The sequence below is a fragment of the Giraffa tippelskirchi genome, chromosome 6 (assembly GCF_054371585.1).
Source record: "Giraffa tippelskirchi isolate mGirTip1 chromosome 6, T2T-mGirTip1v1.2.pri, whole genome shotgun sequence".
Lineage (NCBI taxonomy): Eukaryota > Metazoa > Chordata > Mammalia > Artiodactyla > Giraffidae > Giraffa > Giraffa tippelskirchi.
This window is the reverse complement of record NC_137280.1, coordinates 94,767,085-94,786,500: the sequence shown is the minus strand read 5'-3', so window position 1 is coordinate 94,786,500 and position 19,416 is coordinate 94,767,085. Positions and strand designations below refer to the sequence as shown.

General features: G+C 55.8%; 1 protein-coding gene across 1 annotated transcript; it reads right to left on the bottom strand.

The window, feature by feature from the left end:
- Positions 1-13,655: 13,655 nt before the first annotated feature.
- NDUFA11 (NADH:ubiquinone oxidoreductase subunit A11) lies at positions 13,656-18,741 on the bottom strand. Its single transcript, XM_081499471.1, has 4 exons — positions 18,585-18,741; positions 15,282-15,374; positions 15,056-15,178; positions 13,656-13,847 (listed from the first exon to the last, which is right to left on the bottom strand). Exons 1-4 carry the CDS (start codon positions 18,679-18,681, stop codon positions 13,735-13,737), a joined length of 426 nt encoding a protein of 141 aa, XP_081355597.1. The 5' UTR covers positions 18,682-18,741; the 3' UTR covers positions 13,656-13,734.
- Positions 18,742-19,416: the final 675 nt, after the last annotated feature.

Below are 19,416 nucleotides of genomic sequence, written 5' to 3'. Positions count from 1 at the left end.
TGGTGCATCTGGGCTGGCACCTGTCTATCTGACTCGGAGTTCTTGAACCTAAGAGCTTCGGAGCCTATCTGGCCGGCAGCTGTGTGACCTCGGGTGAGTGGCATAGCCTCTCTGGGCTTCAGTTGTGCCATCTGCAAAACGGAGCCCATGCTGGTACCCTCTTCAGGTGGTTGTCCTCCCACACCTTCTCTGCAGTGTGGGATTGTGTGCCGGGGCTGGAAATCCGCAGGCCTCAGTCTCCCCTCCGATGGTATGTTAACCTGTGAGGCCTCTCCTGGCCTGGCATTATAGTGTTGGGGGCTGCCGCCTGGAGAGGGAGTGGGGGGACTCAAGGTGACAGAAACCTGTCATCCCTGTGCTGCCCAATCCCGGCCTCTCTTCACCCAGGGCCCCCTGGCACATTCGGGTCTGCCTGCCCCTGGCACCCCAGCCCTGCTGGGTTTGTGGGGCTTAAATTTCAGCCCACAGTGGGTGAGGAAAGGTATTGCCAGACACGCTTCATTTTCCAATTTCTGGAAATAAAAGCTGTGGGGCCACCTATTGTTGAGTGGAAAAAAGCTGGTTGCAAAACCAGGTAAGAAAAAAAAACCCAATAGAGCCTAGGTGCGTTGCTGCTGCAAGAAACAGAACATTCCAGGGACTCTGTGGGCCCCAGGGAACAAAGGACCCTTTCTCTTCCCTTGGAAAGGTCTGGTGGAGCGTGTGTGGCAGTTTCCGGGTCGGAAAAGCCAGGGAAGGTATTTTGCAAGAAAGAAAATGGTTCGGAGAAGATCTGTCAGGACAAGGAGACAGAAGAGCATAGATTTTGTTGTTTTGTTTTCAGAGGATGCTGTCCAATTTTCTAAGACACCTGTCCCTCCACTGGCAAAACACAGAGCCAAGAGTGCCGGCAAGCTGGGCTCCGGGCCCAGCCCTGCAGGGAGTGTATGGAGATGCCACGTGGGGAAGAAGTTTTCAGAATTCCCCCCCACCCTGCCAACTCCACCCCCATCATCACTGGCAATCTCCAGGGAGCAGCAATTTCCCCCCCTACGCAGGCTCTCCAAATGTTCCGGAAGTCCTCATTTAGGGTTAGAATCCACCTGCAGCCACTTGGCTCTCCAGCCCAGATGCAGCTGCTGGCCCAGTCCCTTGGCCAATTGGGTGACAATTCTAAAGATGTACCTCAGAACGAGGGGAGAGCCAGGCAGGAGGGTTTCAGGCCACCTCGGGCTCATCCTCTACTCAAGATCCTTCCATGGCCCCTACAATCCCAAAGGCAGAGCACACAGGTTCTGTGGCATTGCCCCAGTGGTTGGGCCCCAGGACCTTTGCACATGCTGTTCCCACTGCCTGGAACTCCCTCCACCCTGACAGCCCCCTGGTTCCCTCAAATCACTTCCTGCTTTATTCTCTGTACAAATGACTGCCATTTCACCAGACTGTGTATTAGACTTACTGGCATGATTAACTGTCTCATGCCTCTCTCTACCATCAAAATGTCATCTCTGTGAGGGATCTTGGCCTGCTTTGTGCCCTGCTGTGCCCCGAGCACCCTGAACAGTGCCTGACACATGGGATGGTCTTTATAAACAAGCCTCGAATGAATGAATGAACAAATGAATGAACAGTATTAAGCGCGGTTGAAAAGTCTCCTCCTGTTTCCCGGCTTGTCATTGCTTTTCCCCTAGACTAGGAGCTCTGTGGGGCAGGGTCTGGGGCTCCAGCAAGACTTGGCACTCAGTAAACAGGTGCTGAATAAATTAAGGCGTCTGGAAGTCCACACAGACAGAAGCTTGGACTGTTACTTCGGGAACTGTAAACGGAGACTCCAGGGGATGCCAGAGTCTGGGGCAGGAGTGACTATCGCCCACCCTTTTCCCTGCCCCCACCTCCGGCTGTCCTGGGCCACGGGCTGTCTCCAAGGGGCTTACAGGTGAGGTGCTCCTGACCCGGGGCGGGTGACACCCACTCGGATGGAGCCGCATGGCAGGCACAGGCAGGCAGGCAGGCAGGCGAGGAATGCTCTGGCCGACAGGAATGAATAAACAGGCTCCTTGGATGTCAGAGGTTGGGGGGTGGGGGCTGCCTTGAACCTCATGCTTGGCCGAGGATGTTTGGACAAGGCAGGCAGCCAGGGGGTGTCATCAGGGCTAAAATTAGCCTCTGATTCCCGCTCAACCCCTCCCTTCTGGGCCGGGAGGCTGGGACAGGCCATCGCTTCGGTGAGCGCTAACTTTGTGCCAGGTCAAGCTCCTCCAAGCCATGAATGCACTTAATCCTCGCAATGACCCGACCCTCAGTACTATTATTAGCAGTGTTATCATTCATCCCCATTTTATAGGTGAGGAAACTGAGGCACTGACAGAACCCTGGGTGTCCTTACCACTCACAAGGGATGGGGCTAGGATTTGGACCTGGCTTTCGGGTCGACACAGTCGCCACCGGGGCCTTGCTGAAGGCTGTGGGGGACAACAGAGTCCCTGCGCAGTGAAGACCTGGGGGCAGTGGGCTGACTGCCCACTCTTTCCCCTCCTCCAGGGATCTCGCCAGAATCACAGTTCAGCATCCAAATTCAAATACGTCCACTGCGGTTGGCAACTAGATGAGGCCTCAGCTGCCCCCATCAACACCTGGGCCCCGATCCCAGGCCCCAGGTCCAGTGCCTGACAGGGAGACCCACCTGACAGGGAGGCCCCCAGGGTCTCGTGGGGCTGCATCCCTCTGACTGGTCAGTGTGGATCTGCATCTGAATATCTGCTCAAAACGCAGGGAGGCCCACCGTGGCCCATTGTCCACCCAGGCAGGATCAGCGGCAGGCCGCTGGAGAGTCTGGTTGAGTCTGAACTTCAGTTGAAAACCATAGCTATGTCCCACGTAGTACATGGCTCATTGTTCAAGGAAGTTCAAACTTCACTGGCCGTCTGTATTTTTATTTGCTTAATCTGACAATTCGAGGTGAACCCCCCTCTGCCCCGCCCAGTGCAGGCAGTGAGGAAGAGGGTAGGTAAGCCACAGGAGGCTCTGGATGGGTGAGGCGACCCTGGTCCAGTTCCCCCTGGGACTGGAGTTGGGGGGAGGACTGGTCTGGGAGGAGGTAGGGGAGGGGGAGCGGGGTCTCTCTTCCCCACCCCCCCTTCCCTCCAGGTCGTGCCTGCTGGGCCCATTATTCATTATTCATTTTTAATGCGGAGTGTGGACAGGGAACACCTGGACCTGAGGCTCCTACAGTGCTAGAGGGTGAGTGGGGGCTGGCCTGGGGCAGGAAGTGTCCAATTTGGGGCAGGGGCGGGAAGCCGACTCCCACCGCAACCGGCCGTTTCGAGTTGAGACTGGAGACCAGAAGCTGCAATTCTGGATGTTTTTACGTTATTCCACCAACCCCCGGGCAGATCCTCCTGCACCCCCAAGTCCCAGATCCAGGAGCTGGGGGTGGTGGGGCGGGGGCCTGCTCTTGCCTTCCGGGTTTCCTCCTGCCCTCTGTCTCCCAAGTGCCTGCTGCACCCAGCGTGGTGCCTGCAGAGGTCACTGAATCCTCACAGCCAAAGATGAGGCCACTGAGAGCCACTGAGGCCCAAAGAAAGGGCTGATCGGCTACCAGTGGGCAGAGCGGGGACTGGAACCAGGATCTTGTTCCTGCCACAGCCAGGGCTCTTGACCACGCCCACTTTCCCTCGTGCCTCTGAGCCATCTTCCATGCTGTTAATCTGGGCTGGATCGCTCTCTCCCCTTCTGGAAAGCTCAGCACCCTATTACCCTCACATGCTTCAGCACCCTATTATCCCTGGACAACCCAGGCCAGGTCAGGTGCCTGCCCCCCAACCCTGTGCATGGGGCAGCCACATTACAGACCTGGTTAGCCCAGGCTATAACTGCTCACTTGTCTGTTTCCCTCATTGGACTATGAGCCCTGGGAGAGTAAACTGGGTCTGCCTTGTTCATCACTGCGTCCCTTAGTGCCCAACACAGGGCCTGGGACACTGCAGGTAGAAATGCTCTGGGGTCTTTCACAAGGCCTTGGCTCTACCCCATCTGCTGTGTGACTTTGGGCAAACAGCTATCCTTCTTGAGCCTTGGTTTCCCCATTTGCAAAATGGGGTACTAGCACCTCCGTCCTAGCCTGAATCATACAAGAGATGTAAGGAACCATGCTTGGCTCCCAACAGGAGACTCAACAAAGGTTTATCTCATATTTAGGCAAATTGAAACCACAACGAGGTACAACTACACACCCACTGAAATGCCTCAGATCCAGAACACAGGCAACATCAAAGGCTAGTGAGGATGTGGAGCAACAGAACTCAGGTTCATTGCTGCTGGGGATGCAAAACGGGCCAGCCACCCTGGGAGGCAACTTGTTGTCGCAAAATGAAACATACTCTGACCAGGGCCCAGCACTCACACTCCGCAGAATTCGCCTCAAGGAGTTGGAAACTGATATCCACACAGAAACTGATGTCCACACGAAAACCCGCATGTGAATGCTTATGGAAGCTTTGTTCATAATTGCCAAAACTTGGAAGCAACTCAGGCATCCTTCAGCAGGTAAAAAGAAACAAAAGTGTGGAACATTCAAACAATGAAATGTGATTCGGTGCTAAAAAGAAATGAGCTACCTGGCCATGAGGAGACGTGGAGGAGGCTTAAATGCACGTGACTAAGTGAAAGTAGCTGATTGAAAAAGGCTACAGACTGTGATCCCAGCTATAGGACATCCTGGAAAAGGCGAAGGTATGGAAATGGTAGGCCTTCCCAGATGGCGCTAGTGATAAAGAACCGACCTGCCAATGCTGGAGACATAAGAGATACAGGTTTGATCCCTGGGTTGGGACAATCCCCTGGAGGAGGGCATGGCCATCCACTCCAGTATTCTTGCCTAGAGAATCTCAAAGACAGAGTAGCCCAGTGGGCCACGGTCTATAGGGTCGCAAAGGGTCAGACACGACTGAAGTGAGCCAGGGGTGGAGCCCCAAGGGAAGGCTGAATAGCCGGAGCACAGAGGATTTTCAGGGCTGTGAAACCACCCTGCATGATACTATTGGGTTGGCCAAAAAGTTTGCTCAGGTTTTTCTGTAAGATGTGATAGAAAAACGCAAACAAACTTTTTGGCCAATCCAAAACAATGGTGAATGCTTATCATTTTATATTTGTCCAAACCCATAGAATGTACAACACCAACAGTGAACCCTCTTCCAATGTGCACTGTTGTACTATTTACAATAGTGCACTTCTGTGCTATTTACAATAGCCCAAACACAGAAGCAGCTTTAATGTGCGTTGAAAGATGATGGATAAAGAAGACATAGGATATACATATGCAGTGGAATACTACTCAGCCACAAAAAGAGTGAAATCATACCATTTGCAACAACATGGATGGACCTAGAGATTCTCATACTAAGTGAAGTAAGACAGAGAAAGACAAGTATCATGATACCACTTGTACATGGCATCTAAAAAAATGATATAAGTATACTTCTTTACAAAAAACAAGTGGATTCACAGACAAGAAAACAAACTTATGGTTACCGAAGGGGAATGGGGGAGGGATAAATTAGGAGTTTGGGATTAACAGATACACACTACTGTATATAAAAAGATGAACAACGTGGGCCTACTGTATAGCACAGGGAACTATACTCAGTATCTTGTAATAACTCATAAGGGAAAAGGATATGAAAAATAAATACATGTATATATAACTAGTGTTGAAGAATTGATGCTTTTGAATTGTGTTGTTGGTGAAGACTCTTGAGAGTCCCTTGGACTGCAAGGAGATCAAACCAGTCAATCCTAAAGGAAATAAACCCTAAATATTCATTGGTAGGACTGCTGCTGAAGCTAAAGCTCCAATACTTTGGCAAAGAACTGACTCACTGGAAAAGACCCTGATGCTGGGAAAGATTGAAAGCAGGAGGAGAAGGGGACGACAGAGGATGAGATGGTTGGAAGGCATCTCCTACTCGATGGACATGAGTTTGAGCAAGCTCTGTGAGTTGGTGATGGACAGGGAAGCTTGGAGTGCTGCAGTCCCTGCGGTTGAAAAGAGTTGGACATGACTGAGCAAGAACTGAGTCACTTTGCTATACTTGTGAAATTAATACAACAGTGTAAATCAACTATACTTCAATAAAAAAGAAAAAAATCCTATCTTTAGAATAGCAGGGGGGTGGGAGGGTGGGAGTGAAGAAGAGGGAACCCTGATGCTGATTATGGACTTCAGTTTACAGTAATGTATCAGTGTTAGTTCATCAAATGTAACAAACAAAATGCACAAATACAAGATGTTGATAATAGGGGAGGGACTTCCCTGGTCCAGTGGTTAAGACACTGCCCGCTCAGTGCAGGGGATCATGTTCCATCCCTGATCAGGGAACTAAGATCCCATATGCTGTATGGCTCAGCCAAAAGATTTTTTTAAAAAAGCAGGTGGTGGAGAGAGGAATTGTGTGTGTGCACTGGGGGAGTAAGGTACTGTGTGAGAACTCTACACTTTCTGCTCAATTTTCCTATAAGTCTAAAACTGCTCAAAAAATATCAAATTTATTTATTTATTTTAAAATATTTATTTATTTTATTTGGCTGCGCTAGGTCTCAGTCTCAGCATGCGGGATCTTCAGTTGCAGCGTGTGAACTCTCAGTTGCAGCATGTGGGATCCAGTTCCCTGACCAGGGATGGGACCTGGACTCTGTACACTGGGAGCACAGAGTCTTAGGACCACTGGACCACCAGGCAAGCCCCGACTATCAAGCTTATCAATTAAAAACAACTTCAGGGACTTACCTGGCAGTCCAGTGGTTAAGACTCTGAGTTTCCACTTCAGGGGATGCAGGTGCGATCCTTGGTTGGGGAAGTCCTGCACACCATGGGGTGCGGCCAAAAAAGAAAAAAATTTTTAGGAAGCGTGCGAGTATATTGACCCACAAGCACAGTGACATTGTTACAGTCTTTTTTTCTTTAATTTACCCTTACTTCTTTTTGTAAATATAATTTTATTTATTTATTTATTATTTATTTTTGGTTGTGCTGGGTCTTTGTTGCTGTGAGGGCTTTTCTCTAGTAGCGATTGGGGTCTACTCTCTAGTTGTGGTCCCCGTGGCCTCTCCTATTGAGGAGCACAGGCTCTGGGCACATGGGCTTCAGTAGCTGCAGCTCCCAGGCTCTAGAACACAAGCTCACTTGTTGTGGTACCTGGGCCATGTTGCTCTGTGGCAAGTGGGATCTTCACAGACCAGGGATCAAACTGGTGTCTCCTGCATTGGCAGTGGATTCTTTACCACTGAGCCACCAGGGAAGCCCCACTACAGGTTTTTATGGATTCACCGTCTAAACCAGCAAAAGGCTGGGAACCAGGGCATATGCTTTCATGGGGACGGCAATCCAGCCCCAGGAGGAAATATTATGCAGCCGTTGAAAAGCCAGAGAATGTTCTTTATGGGAAGAAATCTGGGACATATTGTTATGAGGGAATCAGAAAGGCTGCAAAACAGCAGGGATGGATGGTATGATGCTGTTTCTCTGAGGGGAAAGGAAAAATACACAGATGCGCTTGTTTGGGTGAGGAACACTGCTGGGAGGGGAAACAAGAAACTGGCTGGCGGCCTCTGGGGAGACTGGGGGACTGGTGTCTCTCCTGAACACCCCTTGGTTAGTTTACATGTGTGGCCTGAGTCTGTTTTACCTTTGGAAAATAAAATAAACTGTAAAATATATTTTTAAAAGAATGCTGTGAAAAAAAAGGGGGGCAAAATAAAAGCGTTTGGATAGGTGTTGTGGGGGGCAATTTTAGGCCATGTCACAGGTTTGTTGCAGACCCTACTTTTGGGCTGAAAGCCTCTGGTGCCCCCCAGGGACCTGGCTCCTGTGGGGGCTCACACCTTTCCTGTTCGGGGTCAAGGAGTGTTCAGAGCCCTGGGGCCCCCAGAAGTGAGACGTGGGCTGGCCTGGGGCCAGAATTGACAGAGGCCCTCGAGGCTCTGGGAAGACCCGTGGAGGCTTGGCTGGCTTCAAGTGGGGAACTGTGAGTGCCAATGTGGGGCTGGTGGTCAAACAGGACCTCTCTAGGTGCCAAATCCAAGGAGGGCCAGAGCAGAGGAAGGAAGGGTGACTGGACGGGGCCTGCTGGAGACCCCTGGTGGGGGAGTTGGTGTGTACCTCTTTCCCATGGGCAGTCACTCTCCGGCCAGGGGTGCTAGATAATTGGCCAGTATCCCAGGCACTGAGGACTTCCCTGGGTTCTGAGGCCTGGATGTCGAGCCAGCAAGGTGATAGGTGTTCAAAACTCTACCCTCCACTTCCAGACCCGTGAAGTGACGACTAACCCAGCTTCAGGGTCAGCGGCTGGGATTGGGGGTGGGGTGGGGGCTGGGTGGGTGACGATGGTGGGCCGGGGCCCCACGCCCCCCGGCATGCGTATTAATTCACTTCAGTTGTGTCCGACTCTTTGTGACCCTATGGATTGTATGTAGCCCACTAGGCTCCTCTGTCCATGGGATTCTCCAGGCAAGAATAGTGGAGTGGGTTGCCATGTCCTCCTCCAGGGGATCTTCCTAACCCAGAGATTGAACCCAGGTCTCCCGAACTGTAAGCAGATTCTTTACCAACTTAGCCATGCCACCAACAGAACCCAGACAGGGATCCTTGGGTTCCCCTTTCCCAAGATCCCCCACCCTTCAGTCTCCTTCTTGCTCGCTCTACCCTCCCCTTGGTGTGGTGACCCTGTGGGCATGGTGGTAGGTGCCCTTTTCGGGGGGCTCAGAGGAGTCAGGACCAGAAGTGCCTGCTATGGTGGGTGCAGGATGGGTTCCAAGGTGTCTGCTTTGACATGCTGGGTCCACCCAGGACCATGCCCGACTGGTCACAGTCCACCCTGACCTGCCACGTGGCTTCCCAGCTGGGATGGGAAGTTGCTCCCAGCTTCTTCCAACCCCACAGCCTTCTCACCCTCTGTTCCCTCTGGCTGGAATGTCCTCCCTTCAGTCACCCTGGGCTGGTTTCTCCTGTCCCCGTCCCTTCCTGACTACCCACACCATGCCCACTGGCTCACGGCCCTGTTTTTTCCCGTGTCACTTTGGTTCTCTCTCTCCAGCATAGTTCTGTGTAAATCACTCTTGTTCATTTACATGTTTGCTCATTTTACTGTTTTACTATATATGCTGCTGCTAAGTCACTTCAGTCGTGTCCGACTCTGTGCGACCCCATAGACGGCAGCCCACCAGGCTCCACTGTCCCTGGGATTCTCCAGGCAAGAATACTGGAGTGGGTTGCCATTTCCTTCTGCAGTGCATGAAAGGGAAAAGTGAAAGTGAAGTCGCTCAGTCGTATCCGACTCTTAGCGACCCCATGGACTGTAGCCTACCAGGCTCCTCCGTCCATGGGATTTTCCAGGCAAGAGTACTGGAGTGGGATGCCATTGCCTTCTCCGTTTACTATATATATATATATTTTTTTTTTTTTTTTAATTACCATTTTACTATTTCTTCCTCCAGACAAGATTTTGAGTTCTAGGAAGATGAGAACCTCATGGGTCTTGTCACCTGATGGGACCCCAGGCCCAAGACTCTGCCTGACACATGTGGGTACTTGGTAAAGAAGTGTAAGACTTGCTTTTTTAAAGAAATTTTTTTATTTTTGAGGTGGACCATTTTAAAAGTCTTTACTGAATTTTTTACAATATTGCTTCTATCGTTTTGTGTTCTGGGTTATTGGCCGTAAGGCACATGGGATCTTACTTCCCTGACCAGGGATCGAACCCGTACCTCCTGCGTTGGAAGGGGGAGTCCAAACCACTGGACCACCAGGGAAGTCCAACACTTCTGTCTTGACTTTGAGACCCTCATTCACGGATGGTTCCTACCTGACCCTGCCTCTTCCCCACACCCTGCCACCACCAACTATGGGGCTGAACTGAGTGGGTCCCCACTCAGAGCAGAGCTGGGCCACATATTTATAGAGCCCTGCTGTGTTCCTAGGCTGGGTGCTGACCTGAGGGTGTAACAACTAGGATATGCCCCATGTTCCACTAAACAATACACACAGTGATGACAGGGAATTTAAAAGCTGGTGAATGCAATGGACAAAAATAGAAGAGGGCAAAGGGCGTGTGGGGTGCTGGGCAGGGCGCAGGTTCAGAGGCACATCAGGAAAGCTTCAATAGGAGGTGACGTTTGAATTTGGAACTGAAGGTGGTAACTGGGGAGCTGTAGGGCAGGGGACAGGTCAGGGGAGAGAGGTCTGGGCAGGGGGCATAGGCTGTGCAAAGGCCCTGGGGCAGGACTGTGTGGCTGGAGCAGAGTGAGTGAGGGGGAGAGAGGGAGGAGCAGAAGGCAAGGGAGGGACCTGGGAGTTTTACTCCCAGGGAGGTGGGAGCCCTGGAGGGCTGTGAGCAGAGTGGGGCGGAACCTGACTTGAGTGCAAACAGGGCTGCTGCGGGGAAGAGACTTGGGGGGGGGTAGTGAGGGCAGAACCGGGACCAGGATGAGGGTGAATACCTGGGTCCAGGTGGTACTGATGTGGGCAGCCCTGGGTTGGAGGGAGTGAGATGTGGGTAGGTCCTGGATGGATTCTGAAGGCAGAAGGGTGTGAAAAGGGGTGAGAAAGCAGCAGACCAGCCTCCAGGTCCAGTGGGGGGCAGATGGCTGGCCTGTGGGGCCTCCTCAGAAGCCTTATGTATCCCCCTAGCTCATGTCCAACACAACTTTTTACAGGAATTTTGGGGTTATAATTTTGCTTTTAAGATCTCTTGGCCGGGAGCACACATGCCTCCTCCCATTGGGTTGCTTTTGTTGTCACCATGGCGACCACGTGGGAAGTCTTTCTTTTTTTTTTTTTTTCGTGGGAAGTCTTTCAACGGCAGTCTATAATGCTCTTTGCCAACGACAGCTAATAATAATAAAAGAACTAACACTGGGGACTTCCCTGGTGGTCTGATGGTTAGGACTCCATGCTTCCAATACAGGGAGTGCAGGTTTGATCCCTGGTTGGGGAACTAAGATCCCCCCATGCTGCTCAGTGTGGCCCCCCCCAAAAAGAGAACTAAGTGCCCACTGTGAGCTGGGCCCTGTGACGTCACCTCTCGGGGCCTCAGTTTCCTCATCTGTAAACAAGATTACAGTGAAGAGCTCACTGCGAGGCAGGGGAAGGGCATGGGTTTCGAGGATTCAATAAACTGACAAAACGAGCTGACAGTATCAATGCCATCCACAACTGTGCCCTGCCGGTGGTGGGAAGGCCTGAAGATTTTCCTCCTTTTGTTTTGGATTGCTCACATTTTCTTGGCCTGCAAACAGCTCAGAGACTTGGCCTGGGCTGGAGGGCTGGATCAGTCCTTGCAGCCTTGTCCCCAGGGGTCCTCAATCCTTGGATCTTCCTTGGTCTTCTGCCTGGGACACCCTTCCCCTTGGTGCACATCTGGAAAGCCCTTCATCCCCAGGTCCTTCCTTTGCCTCCTCCAGGAAGTCCTCCTAGTCCCCTCCAATGAGGCCCCTGCTCCTCCTCTGAGTTCCCCCTCTGCTCCAGTCCAGACCATCGGGGGCTGGGGATGGCTTGGTCTAGGTGACTCCAGAAAGGCCCTCCAGTGCCCCACACGGGGATGCTGCTGGGGCAGTAGGTGGGGTTCCAGGTAGAACAGTGGGAGCACGGGGTGCTCTGGTTGGGGGCCATCCCCACGGGGCACCTCCCAGCCTGGTAAATGTTTATGGGCGAGGGGGCCTGCATCTGAGGCTCCCTGGGGCCGTGAGCAGCTGCTCCCTCCTGCCCCATGCTGGGGGGCCTTGCAGGCCTACTCCAACCCTCACCCCCACCCGCACAGGGGAAACCGAGGCCAGGAGGCAGGCTGGAGATGGCCGGCCCTGAATTTTTTCCTCCCCTCTGTGGGCCCTTGGACCTGGCACAGGGTTTGGGCTTCAGGAGAGCCAGACTGAGTAAGGCTGTGTGGGGGTGAGGTGGGGCGCCTAGGAGGATCTAGTTCTGGAAGCTACTGCTGTGCGGGGGCCGGGAAGTGACCAGCTGCAGGGCCTTGAACCCGAGCTTTTGGCGGCCCTGACACCATCACAGACACTACTGACTCTGAGAATCTGTCCACCTTGCTCCCCTGATGCTACAGGCAGGACAGGTGGGAAGGTGTCGGAGGAGGTGCAGGGAGGCAGGGCTGCAGGGCCAGGGGCCTTTGGGGACCGGACTGAGCATGGCAGGCTCTGCCCCCTGCCGGCCACCGCAGGGACAGGCCAGACTGGCGCTGGAGTCGGGGACATGACCCCTACTCCGCGGGCATGGAAGGGGCGTTCCCCTGGGTGGAGCCGCTTCCCCTCTTCAGGGAAGAGCTGAAGGAGGCTTGCACTCACGTCCACTTGCCAGGTGGGGAAACTGGGGACAGAGCAGGAAAGAACCAAGTGCTGGGTCTCGAATACAGGTCTGGGAGCCCTGAGGCTGGCTGGTCCCACGGCAGGGGTGAGGGGGGCATCTCCATCCTCTCTCAGAGACCCCCAAGACCAGACCTGGGTACCTAGGCCTGGATGTGACCCCAAGTTGGCGCCTGGTCCCAGGCTGCACGTGGACACCGGCGCCCACTCTGGGGTGGTGTGCTGGGTAGGGGCCATGTCCGTGCAGAGGGGCTCAGCGTGGTGGGTGGGGAGGCCAAGGGGGCAGGGCTGGGAGGGACCCGAATGGCTGTAAGGGGGTGCAGGGGCTGGGGGTGTAAGGAAACAGTGGCAGCAAGGGCAGCCCAGCTGACAGCCACGGGGCTGGGGCTCTGTGCTCTGCTTCACACTCAGATGAATTATTACCTGGGCTGGACACAGCATAAATGCAAGGCTCCAAGTTCGGCTTTCAACCATATCAGGCTCCGGGAGAGAAGAGGAAGGAGGGTTGGGGCAGACACCGGGGAGGGCCACTCCTACCATCCCTGGACCCCCTGGGGTGCTCCTGCAGCGCCTAGACCCCTGCCAGGACCCGATCCCGCCCCGCAGGGTGGGCCCTGGAGAGCACTAATTTATGGCCCACTGAGGCGTGCTGGGACATGCAGGGCCTTCCTCTCTGGCTGCCAGGAAGAACTGAGCTGGTTGTGCAGAAAGCCCAGGGCTGCGCCAGCATTCTGGGGCCGCCTGCATCACCGGACCTGACAGGCGGCCGTGCATGCGAGGCCCTGAGTCCCTCTTCTCGCACTGCTGACGAGGGCCCCTGCCCTGCAGGCTCCTGTTGGCCTGTCACCCACCTGTCTCACCTGATAGGGACAAGGCTTGGGGGCCAGGCCATCTGGGGCTCTCCGCTCCAGTGCCCAGGAATTTGGAAATGGGCCGTGCGTGGGGCCTGGGCGTGTTTTCCACATGCTGTTGGCTTTGGGGGAAGGCCCAGAGAGGGGCTGGCCTGTGAGCTGCAGGGGGGTCACAGGAAGGGCTGTGGGCTGCGGGGCCCAGTCCCTCCCAACACCCCCACCACTGTCAGTCCCCAAGGCCATTTGCAGAGAACTGGCTGAGGCCCGGCGACCTCTGCCTGACACCTGCTCCCAGGCTGGGGCCCAGCTGGCGCCTTGCCTGCCCCTTTGGGCACAGACCCAGACGCCTTATCTCCTGCCGCTTCCTCATCCCCTCCCACGTCCGCCCTGAGCCGCCCTGGCCTGTCACCCAGCCTCTGTCACCTGGACAGGGCTTCACCCTGGAGAATGACGGAGGAGGAGAGATGCACACAAATATACATAGGATTTATTATTTTTAGACGAGTTTCAACCTGCCCGAGGTCCCGGGAGGCGGCAACAGGGCTCACACCTTGGGTTCTGCAAACACTTTCCAGTCCTCCAGCTGGCCCATCTTGACCAGTGCGGCTGTCAAGCCCATGTATGCACAGGCAGCGGCTCCAATCCCATAGCTGCGGGCTGCAGGGGTGGAAAGACTGACATCAGACAACACGCAGGGAGCGAGGCTTGCCTACGCCCACCCTGAGCACCACCTGAGGACGGCCCTCCCTCCAAGCTCAGGTGGGCGTGGGGAAACTGAGGTGGGAGGCGGGAGTCCAGGCTTCCAGACGTGGGGGTGTGAGGGGACCAAAGACCACTGGCAGGTCTCAGTCCTGGCCAAGTCTGCCCTGTGGTCCGTGAAGCGGAGAACGCAAGATGCCTGTGGCCTGAGAGGTGCCCCGGGAAGAGGGTTCTGCCTGCTGAGTGCCGGGCTCACACATCCTGTTGCAGGCTCAGGGGCGTGGGTCAAAGCCGGACCTCAGCCAAGGTCTCCCAGCAAAGGCCAGGAGGGCGTGGCACCCTCTCTCTGCCCGGCTGGAACTTCCACAGAACACTCCAGCCAGCGGGCTGGGGTGTTTATCTGCATGTGGCCTCCATTTCTCCCCTGGCTGGCCGCCCCCACCCGCCAGGCTATGGGAGATGGGAAGAGCGGCGTCTGCTTCCAATTCCAGGCAGCACTGCTGTACCAGGCTGGCCTGGGGCCCGGCCTCCCACCGGGGAGACGTCCTCTTCTCCATGTGGGTAACCTTGGGCCACCTCATCTCCTTGGGGCCTCAGTCCCCCCATCTGGAAGGTGGGGATGGTGACAGCCGCTCCCCTGTGGGGCCCTGGGTGCCAGCAGCTCCAAGCCAGCCCCGACTACTCCCCCAATGGGCAGTGACCCTGTGTTCTCTGACAGGACACGGCAGAGGGAGAGAGACATAAGCAAGGGCAGGCGGGGGCCCAGATGTAGGTAGCGGGTAGGGACAGTGAAGGGTCAGCCGTGCTGACTTCTGCGGGGAAGGGTGTTCTGGCGGAGGGCACAGCCATGCAAAGGCCCCGGGGTGCTGGAGGAATAGCGAGGAGGCCGTGGAGCTGCAGCAGAGAGAGCAAGGCAGCAAGGGCAGGGTGGGGACAGAGAAAGTCCATGCAGGCCACGCTGAGCCATGGGGGGCAGGAGGGTGTGGCGAGGTGGACGAGCAGTAGGTGCCCGAGCAGTGCTAAACTAGCTGGCAGCTGAGACTCATAGGCGCGGGAGCTCTCAGGGGCGCTGCCCTCTCCCCTGCCAAGTGTATGTTCTGCACACCCACCCCTGATGGGCAGAGGGAGGAGGGCTGGCAGAGGTCAGGGGCATGGGGCTCACTCACTGCGCGCTCCCAGGATCAAGCCTCCGGCACAGCCTCCGATGAGGTAGTTGAGAGGGTCATTGGGCTTCTCGCGGACCTGGGCACTGACGCAGGAGGTGAGGCCAAATATGGCTCCGATGGCGGCTGTGGAGGCAGGTGGGGCGGGACAGGCCCTGGTCTGAGTCAGGGGTCCAAGTGCCGGAAAGGCCCCTGAGGAGAAGCCCAGACGTCATGCAGGCTTGCTCACCTGCGGTGAATGTGTACCGTCCCGTCCTCGCCACTCCCTCCAGGAAGGAGGTCGGGGTTTTGAGTGCAACACTATAGGCAGAGACAACGAGGCCTGCGGACAGAGAGGGACAGGAAGGTGGCCAGGCAAGTCAGCCCTGGGCCCTGGAGGGGGCAGGCACCTCCCCAGTCCACAGCGCCCGCTCCTTGCATTCCCACGGCAACCACCAAGGTGGCTTGGGCCAGGAGTTACAGGGCTCACCTGGGGTCCCACAGTCGATAAGCTGGGATCTAACCTGGCTCTCCTGCTTCAAGGCCTGGGCTCTCACCCCCCCTCATCCAGCCCGCCCCACAGGGAACCAGCCCAGAACACACCCCCCGTCCCCCACCCCGAGGATGGGCCGGGGCCTTGGTGGCTGGACCAGCACCCCAGCCCTGCTCCCCACTTCCAGCAAAGTTCTGTCCTTGCTGCGGGGCCCAGGGCTCCTGATGCCTCCTTCTTGCCACTCCCAGACCCGACCCTCACCCCGGCTGGCTCAGCCTCACCACTCTCTCTGGTAAGCTCTTCCATCTCCACCGTTGCCCCAGATGATCTGCCCCTGAAGTTGGTTTTCACATGTGAGGGGCCCTAGCGGGCAGCCAGGCCCAAGGTCCTACCCTGGGGCATGCTGAGCCAATGCTGACCCGCGTCGTGTGTTAGGCTCCTCAGCCAGACCCTCTTTGGTGGATGTGCAGACCTATGCCTACCTGGCTGGCTCCCTGTCACCAGAACAGTCCAAAACAGGACTCCCCACCCTCCAGCTGACCCTGCACCCTCCCCTCCAGGCAGACTCACAGTGGGGCCCGGCTGCCAGCACAGACCTCCTGGGGCCAGCCCATTCCAGACAAAACAGAACCACCTCCTGCAGGTGACAGGGCACCCACCACCCTCTCCCTCCTCAGGGCCTGATGGGCTCAGTCCCCTCTTATTGCTTTGTAGGGTGGGGAGGGAGTGGTGGGGCCCTCGGACAGGCAGAGGGACTCCCTTGATGTCACCCACCCGGCAGAGCAGCCTGGAAGACCAGAGGATCTGAAGGCCAACCACCTCCACTGATGCCCCAGGGACGTGGGCCCTGCCCAGTCTTCAAGCCCCCAGCTTCTGCAGACCCAGCAGCTGATGTGCTGCATTCCCCTACCATGACCTTACCAGCTGAGCAGCAGCCCCCCAGCCCTGCTGGGGTTCAGCTCACAAGAGCTGTGGGGGACTTGTCACACCAGACAGGGGCGGTAACCTTGGGAGCAACTCTGAGGAGGGCCAAGACAGCCGACCCACTTCCCAGACGGGGAAGCCGAGGCCCAGGGATGAGGGGAGAGGAGCTGCATATACAGAGGGCACCTGTACGCCAGGTGCCCACTTGGGGGCTGCCCAGGTCCAATCCTTCCCCATCCCACACTGAACTCTAGTGTCCCCACACTCCTCAGAGAGGCTGAAGGCTGGGAAGGAGAGAGTGGGCCAGAGTCTGGGGCTCCCCCTGCCCGCACTGTCCCAGCAAGCACCTTTCCTCAGTTATTCTCTCATACGAGGCCCCCACCCCCGCCCCAGCTTGTAAACAGACTTAATCAGAGTGGCTCCCCATCCTGTCTGGGACCTGGGGATGTATGATCTCTAGACGACCCTCTGAAGAGGAACCACAGACAAGGTTCAGTGACAGTCCCCAAACCGCAGTGAGTCCTGGGGGAGAACCTTATTGACCCTACCCCCACATGCCTACTTTCCTTATAGCTCAGATAGTAAAGAATCTGCCTGCAATGCAGGAGATCCGGGTTCAATCCTTGGGTCAGGAAGATCCCCTGGAGAAGGAAATGGCAATCCACTTCAGTATTTTTGCCTGGAGAATCCCATGGACAGAGAAGCCTGGCAGGCTACAGTCCATGGGGTCACAAAGAGTCAGACATAACGAAATGACTAACATATACATACCACATGTCTGAGACCCTGGCCAATGGACACCCAGTTGCCAGGCAACGCGGGGCACAGAAGGCACTTCAGCATCCTACAAGCCCTCAGAAGTCCTTTAACTGGGAGGAGATGACCTGGAAGCCACTGGATTATCCCAAGGTCAAGGACTGTCCATCCCCCCCATAATAATCATTTAGTAGATGACATGCCAGCCCGCTCCCCCAGCCCACTTAACTCCTCAGATGCTACAGCCACCACCACCCACCCCCTCAGCACTCGAGGGTCTCCACTGACTTGGACCCTTCCACAGGTTCCTGTCACCCCCTCAAAAGATACTTCCTCAGCCACCCCCTCAAAAGACCCCTCCTCAGCCCCTCTGCCAGCTCCTGGCTCCCCATAAGTCTTCTGAAGTGACTTCCAGACACTTCACAGGAATGAATGAATGCACATTCACTCACCGTTACTGTGTACCTTCATTCATTCATTCATAAAGTCATCCGTTCATTCCTAGTTACTACCTTGCCTTCCTTCCCTCGCTCATTCCTTCATCCATTACTGTGTGCCCACAACATGCTGGGTTGGGTTAGAGCCAGGCCCCCTGCCCTCAAAGGGGCTCTCCATCCCAGGGAACTCAAGTGTGAATGCTCGCTGTAGAGTGCTGAGGGGAGGCAGGGATAGAAGAAGGGAGGAGGTGTGGGAGGACAGAGGAGCACGTGTAGTTAGGTCCTGAGTGTTGAGTGGAGTTGGCTGGTGAGGCAATCCGGGTGGCAAAATCAGTATCACAGGCACACAGCAACGCCCTCGAAGACCCACAGGCCCCCTTGCAGGGCTCCTGGAAATCAGTGACCGCCCCCCAAATCAAGTTTCTCCATGACCGGGGGACATAATGCCTCTGTCAAAGGTTTCCACCTGCAACCCCTTGAACACCCTCCAACAAGTCCCTCCAGACTCCATTCAAGCAGACGCCACAAACACCCAGCACCCAGGGATTTTGACTATCCCAGTGACCAGTCTGTCATATGTAGCACAACCTCCCAAGGGCCAGGAACCCTGCTAGCTCCCCCGCCTCTCCCCGCAACGTCTATCTCACACCATAGGTCCGCATGGCCGGCTCGGACACTCCGACGAAGACCAGGTACCCACTCCGTGAGATTCTCAGCCCTCATGGGACCCTCTCGGACCCCACGATCTCTCTGCGCCCTCTGCGTTAGTCCGACAACCCCAAAAAGTCTATCTAGTACGAGAGCCCCCCAGCATCCCAAGGCCACCCCACACACCTCGACGACGACTACTGCCACCGCGCGAGGTCCGCAGCCCCTCCAGGATGTCCTCGGGATCTGACGGCCTCCCTGCGCCCTATACCCTGGGGACCCAGCCGGCGCTCACCAGCGGCACCACCGATACTGGTGGTGGCGTAGGTCTTGCGGTGGCACTCGGTGCCTTCGGGGATGTCCCAGTACTGGTGAAGAAGCGTCTTAGCCATGACGACGCAGCCCCGGCCCCGCACCTTACCACCCGGCGGCTCCTGCGGCCAAGGACGGACGCCGCTGACTCTCGCGAGACTTCCTGGGCGGCGCGCGCAGCCTCTCGTGCGGGCGGGACAGCAACAAGTGAGCAACTTTATTGAGCGCCGCGTACGTGAACACGGGTTGCTCTCAAGTCCTGGAGTCGGGATGGGAGTAAAGGAAGAGCACGTGCAGCACTGGCCAATTTCTGAAGGGGGAAACTGACCAGGATCAGTGAAGGCAGTTGTCGTTATTTCAGGTCAGAAGATCCTGGGTCAAGAATAGTGTGACCCCCAGAGGTAGAACCTAACTAGGGGCGGGACTACCAAGGTACTAAGCCTATCCACAGGCAGAGAGGAGACCGCGGAGCCGAACTCTACTGGAGCGAGATGTCATTATGGGCGGGAACACGGAGGGATGTGGCCACTCCCGGCGCCAGTATCTGTGGGGAGGTGTGGTCACGCCCAATGGCCAATGGCCTGAGTTAACTGCGTGTTACTATTTGGGGGCGTGGTCAGGCTCAGAATTACTCTTCAGTCGCTAACTTGTGTTCGACTTTTTGCCACCCCATGGACTGTAGCACGCCAGGCTACCCTGTCCTCCACTATCTCCCAGAGTTTGTTCAGATTCATGTCCTTTGAGTTGGTGATATCTAACTATCTCATCCTCTGTCGCTCCCTTCTTCTGCCCTCTGTCTTTCCCAGCATCAGGGT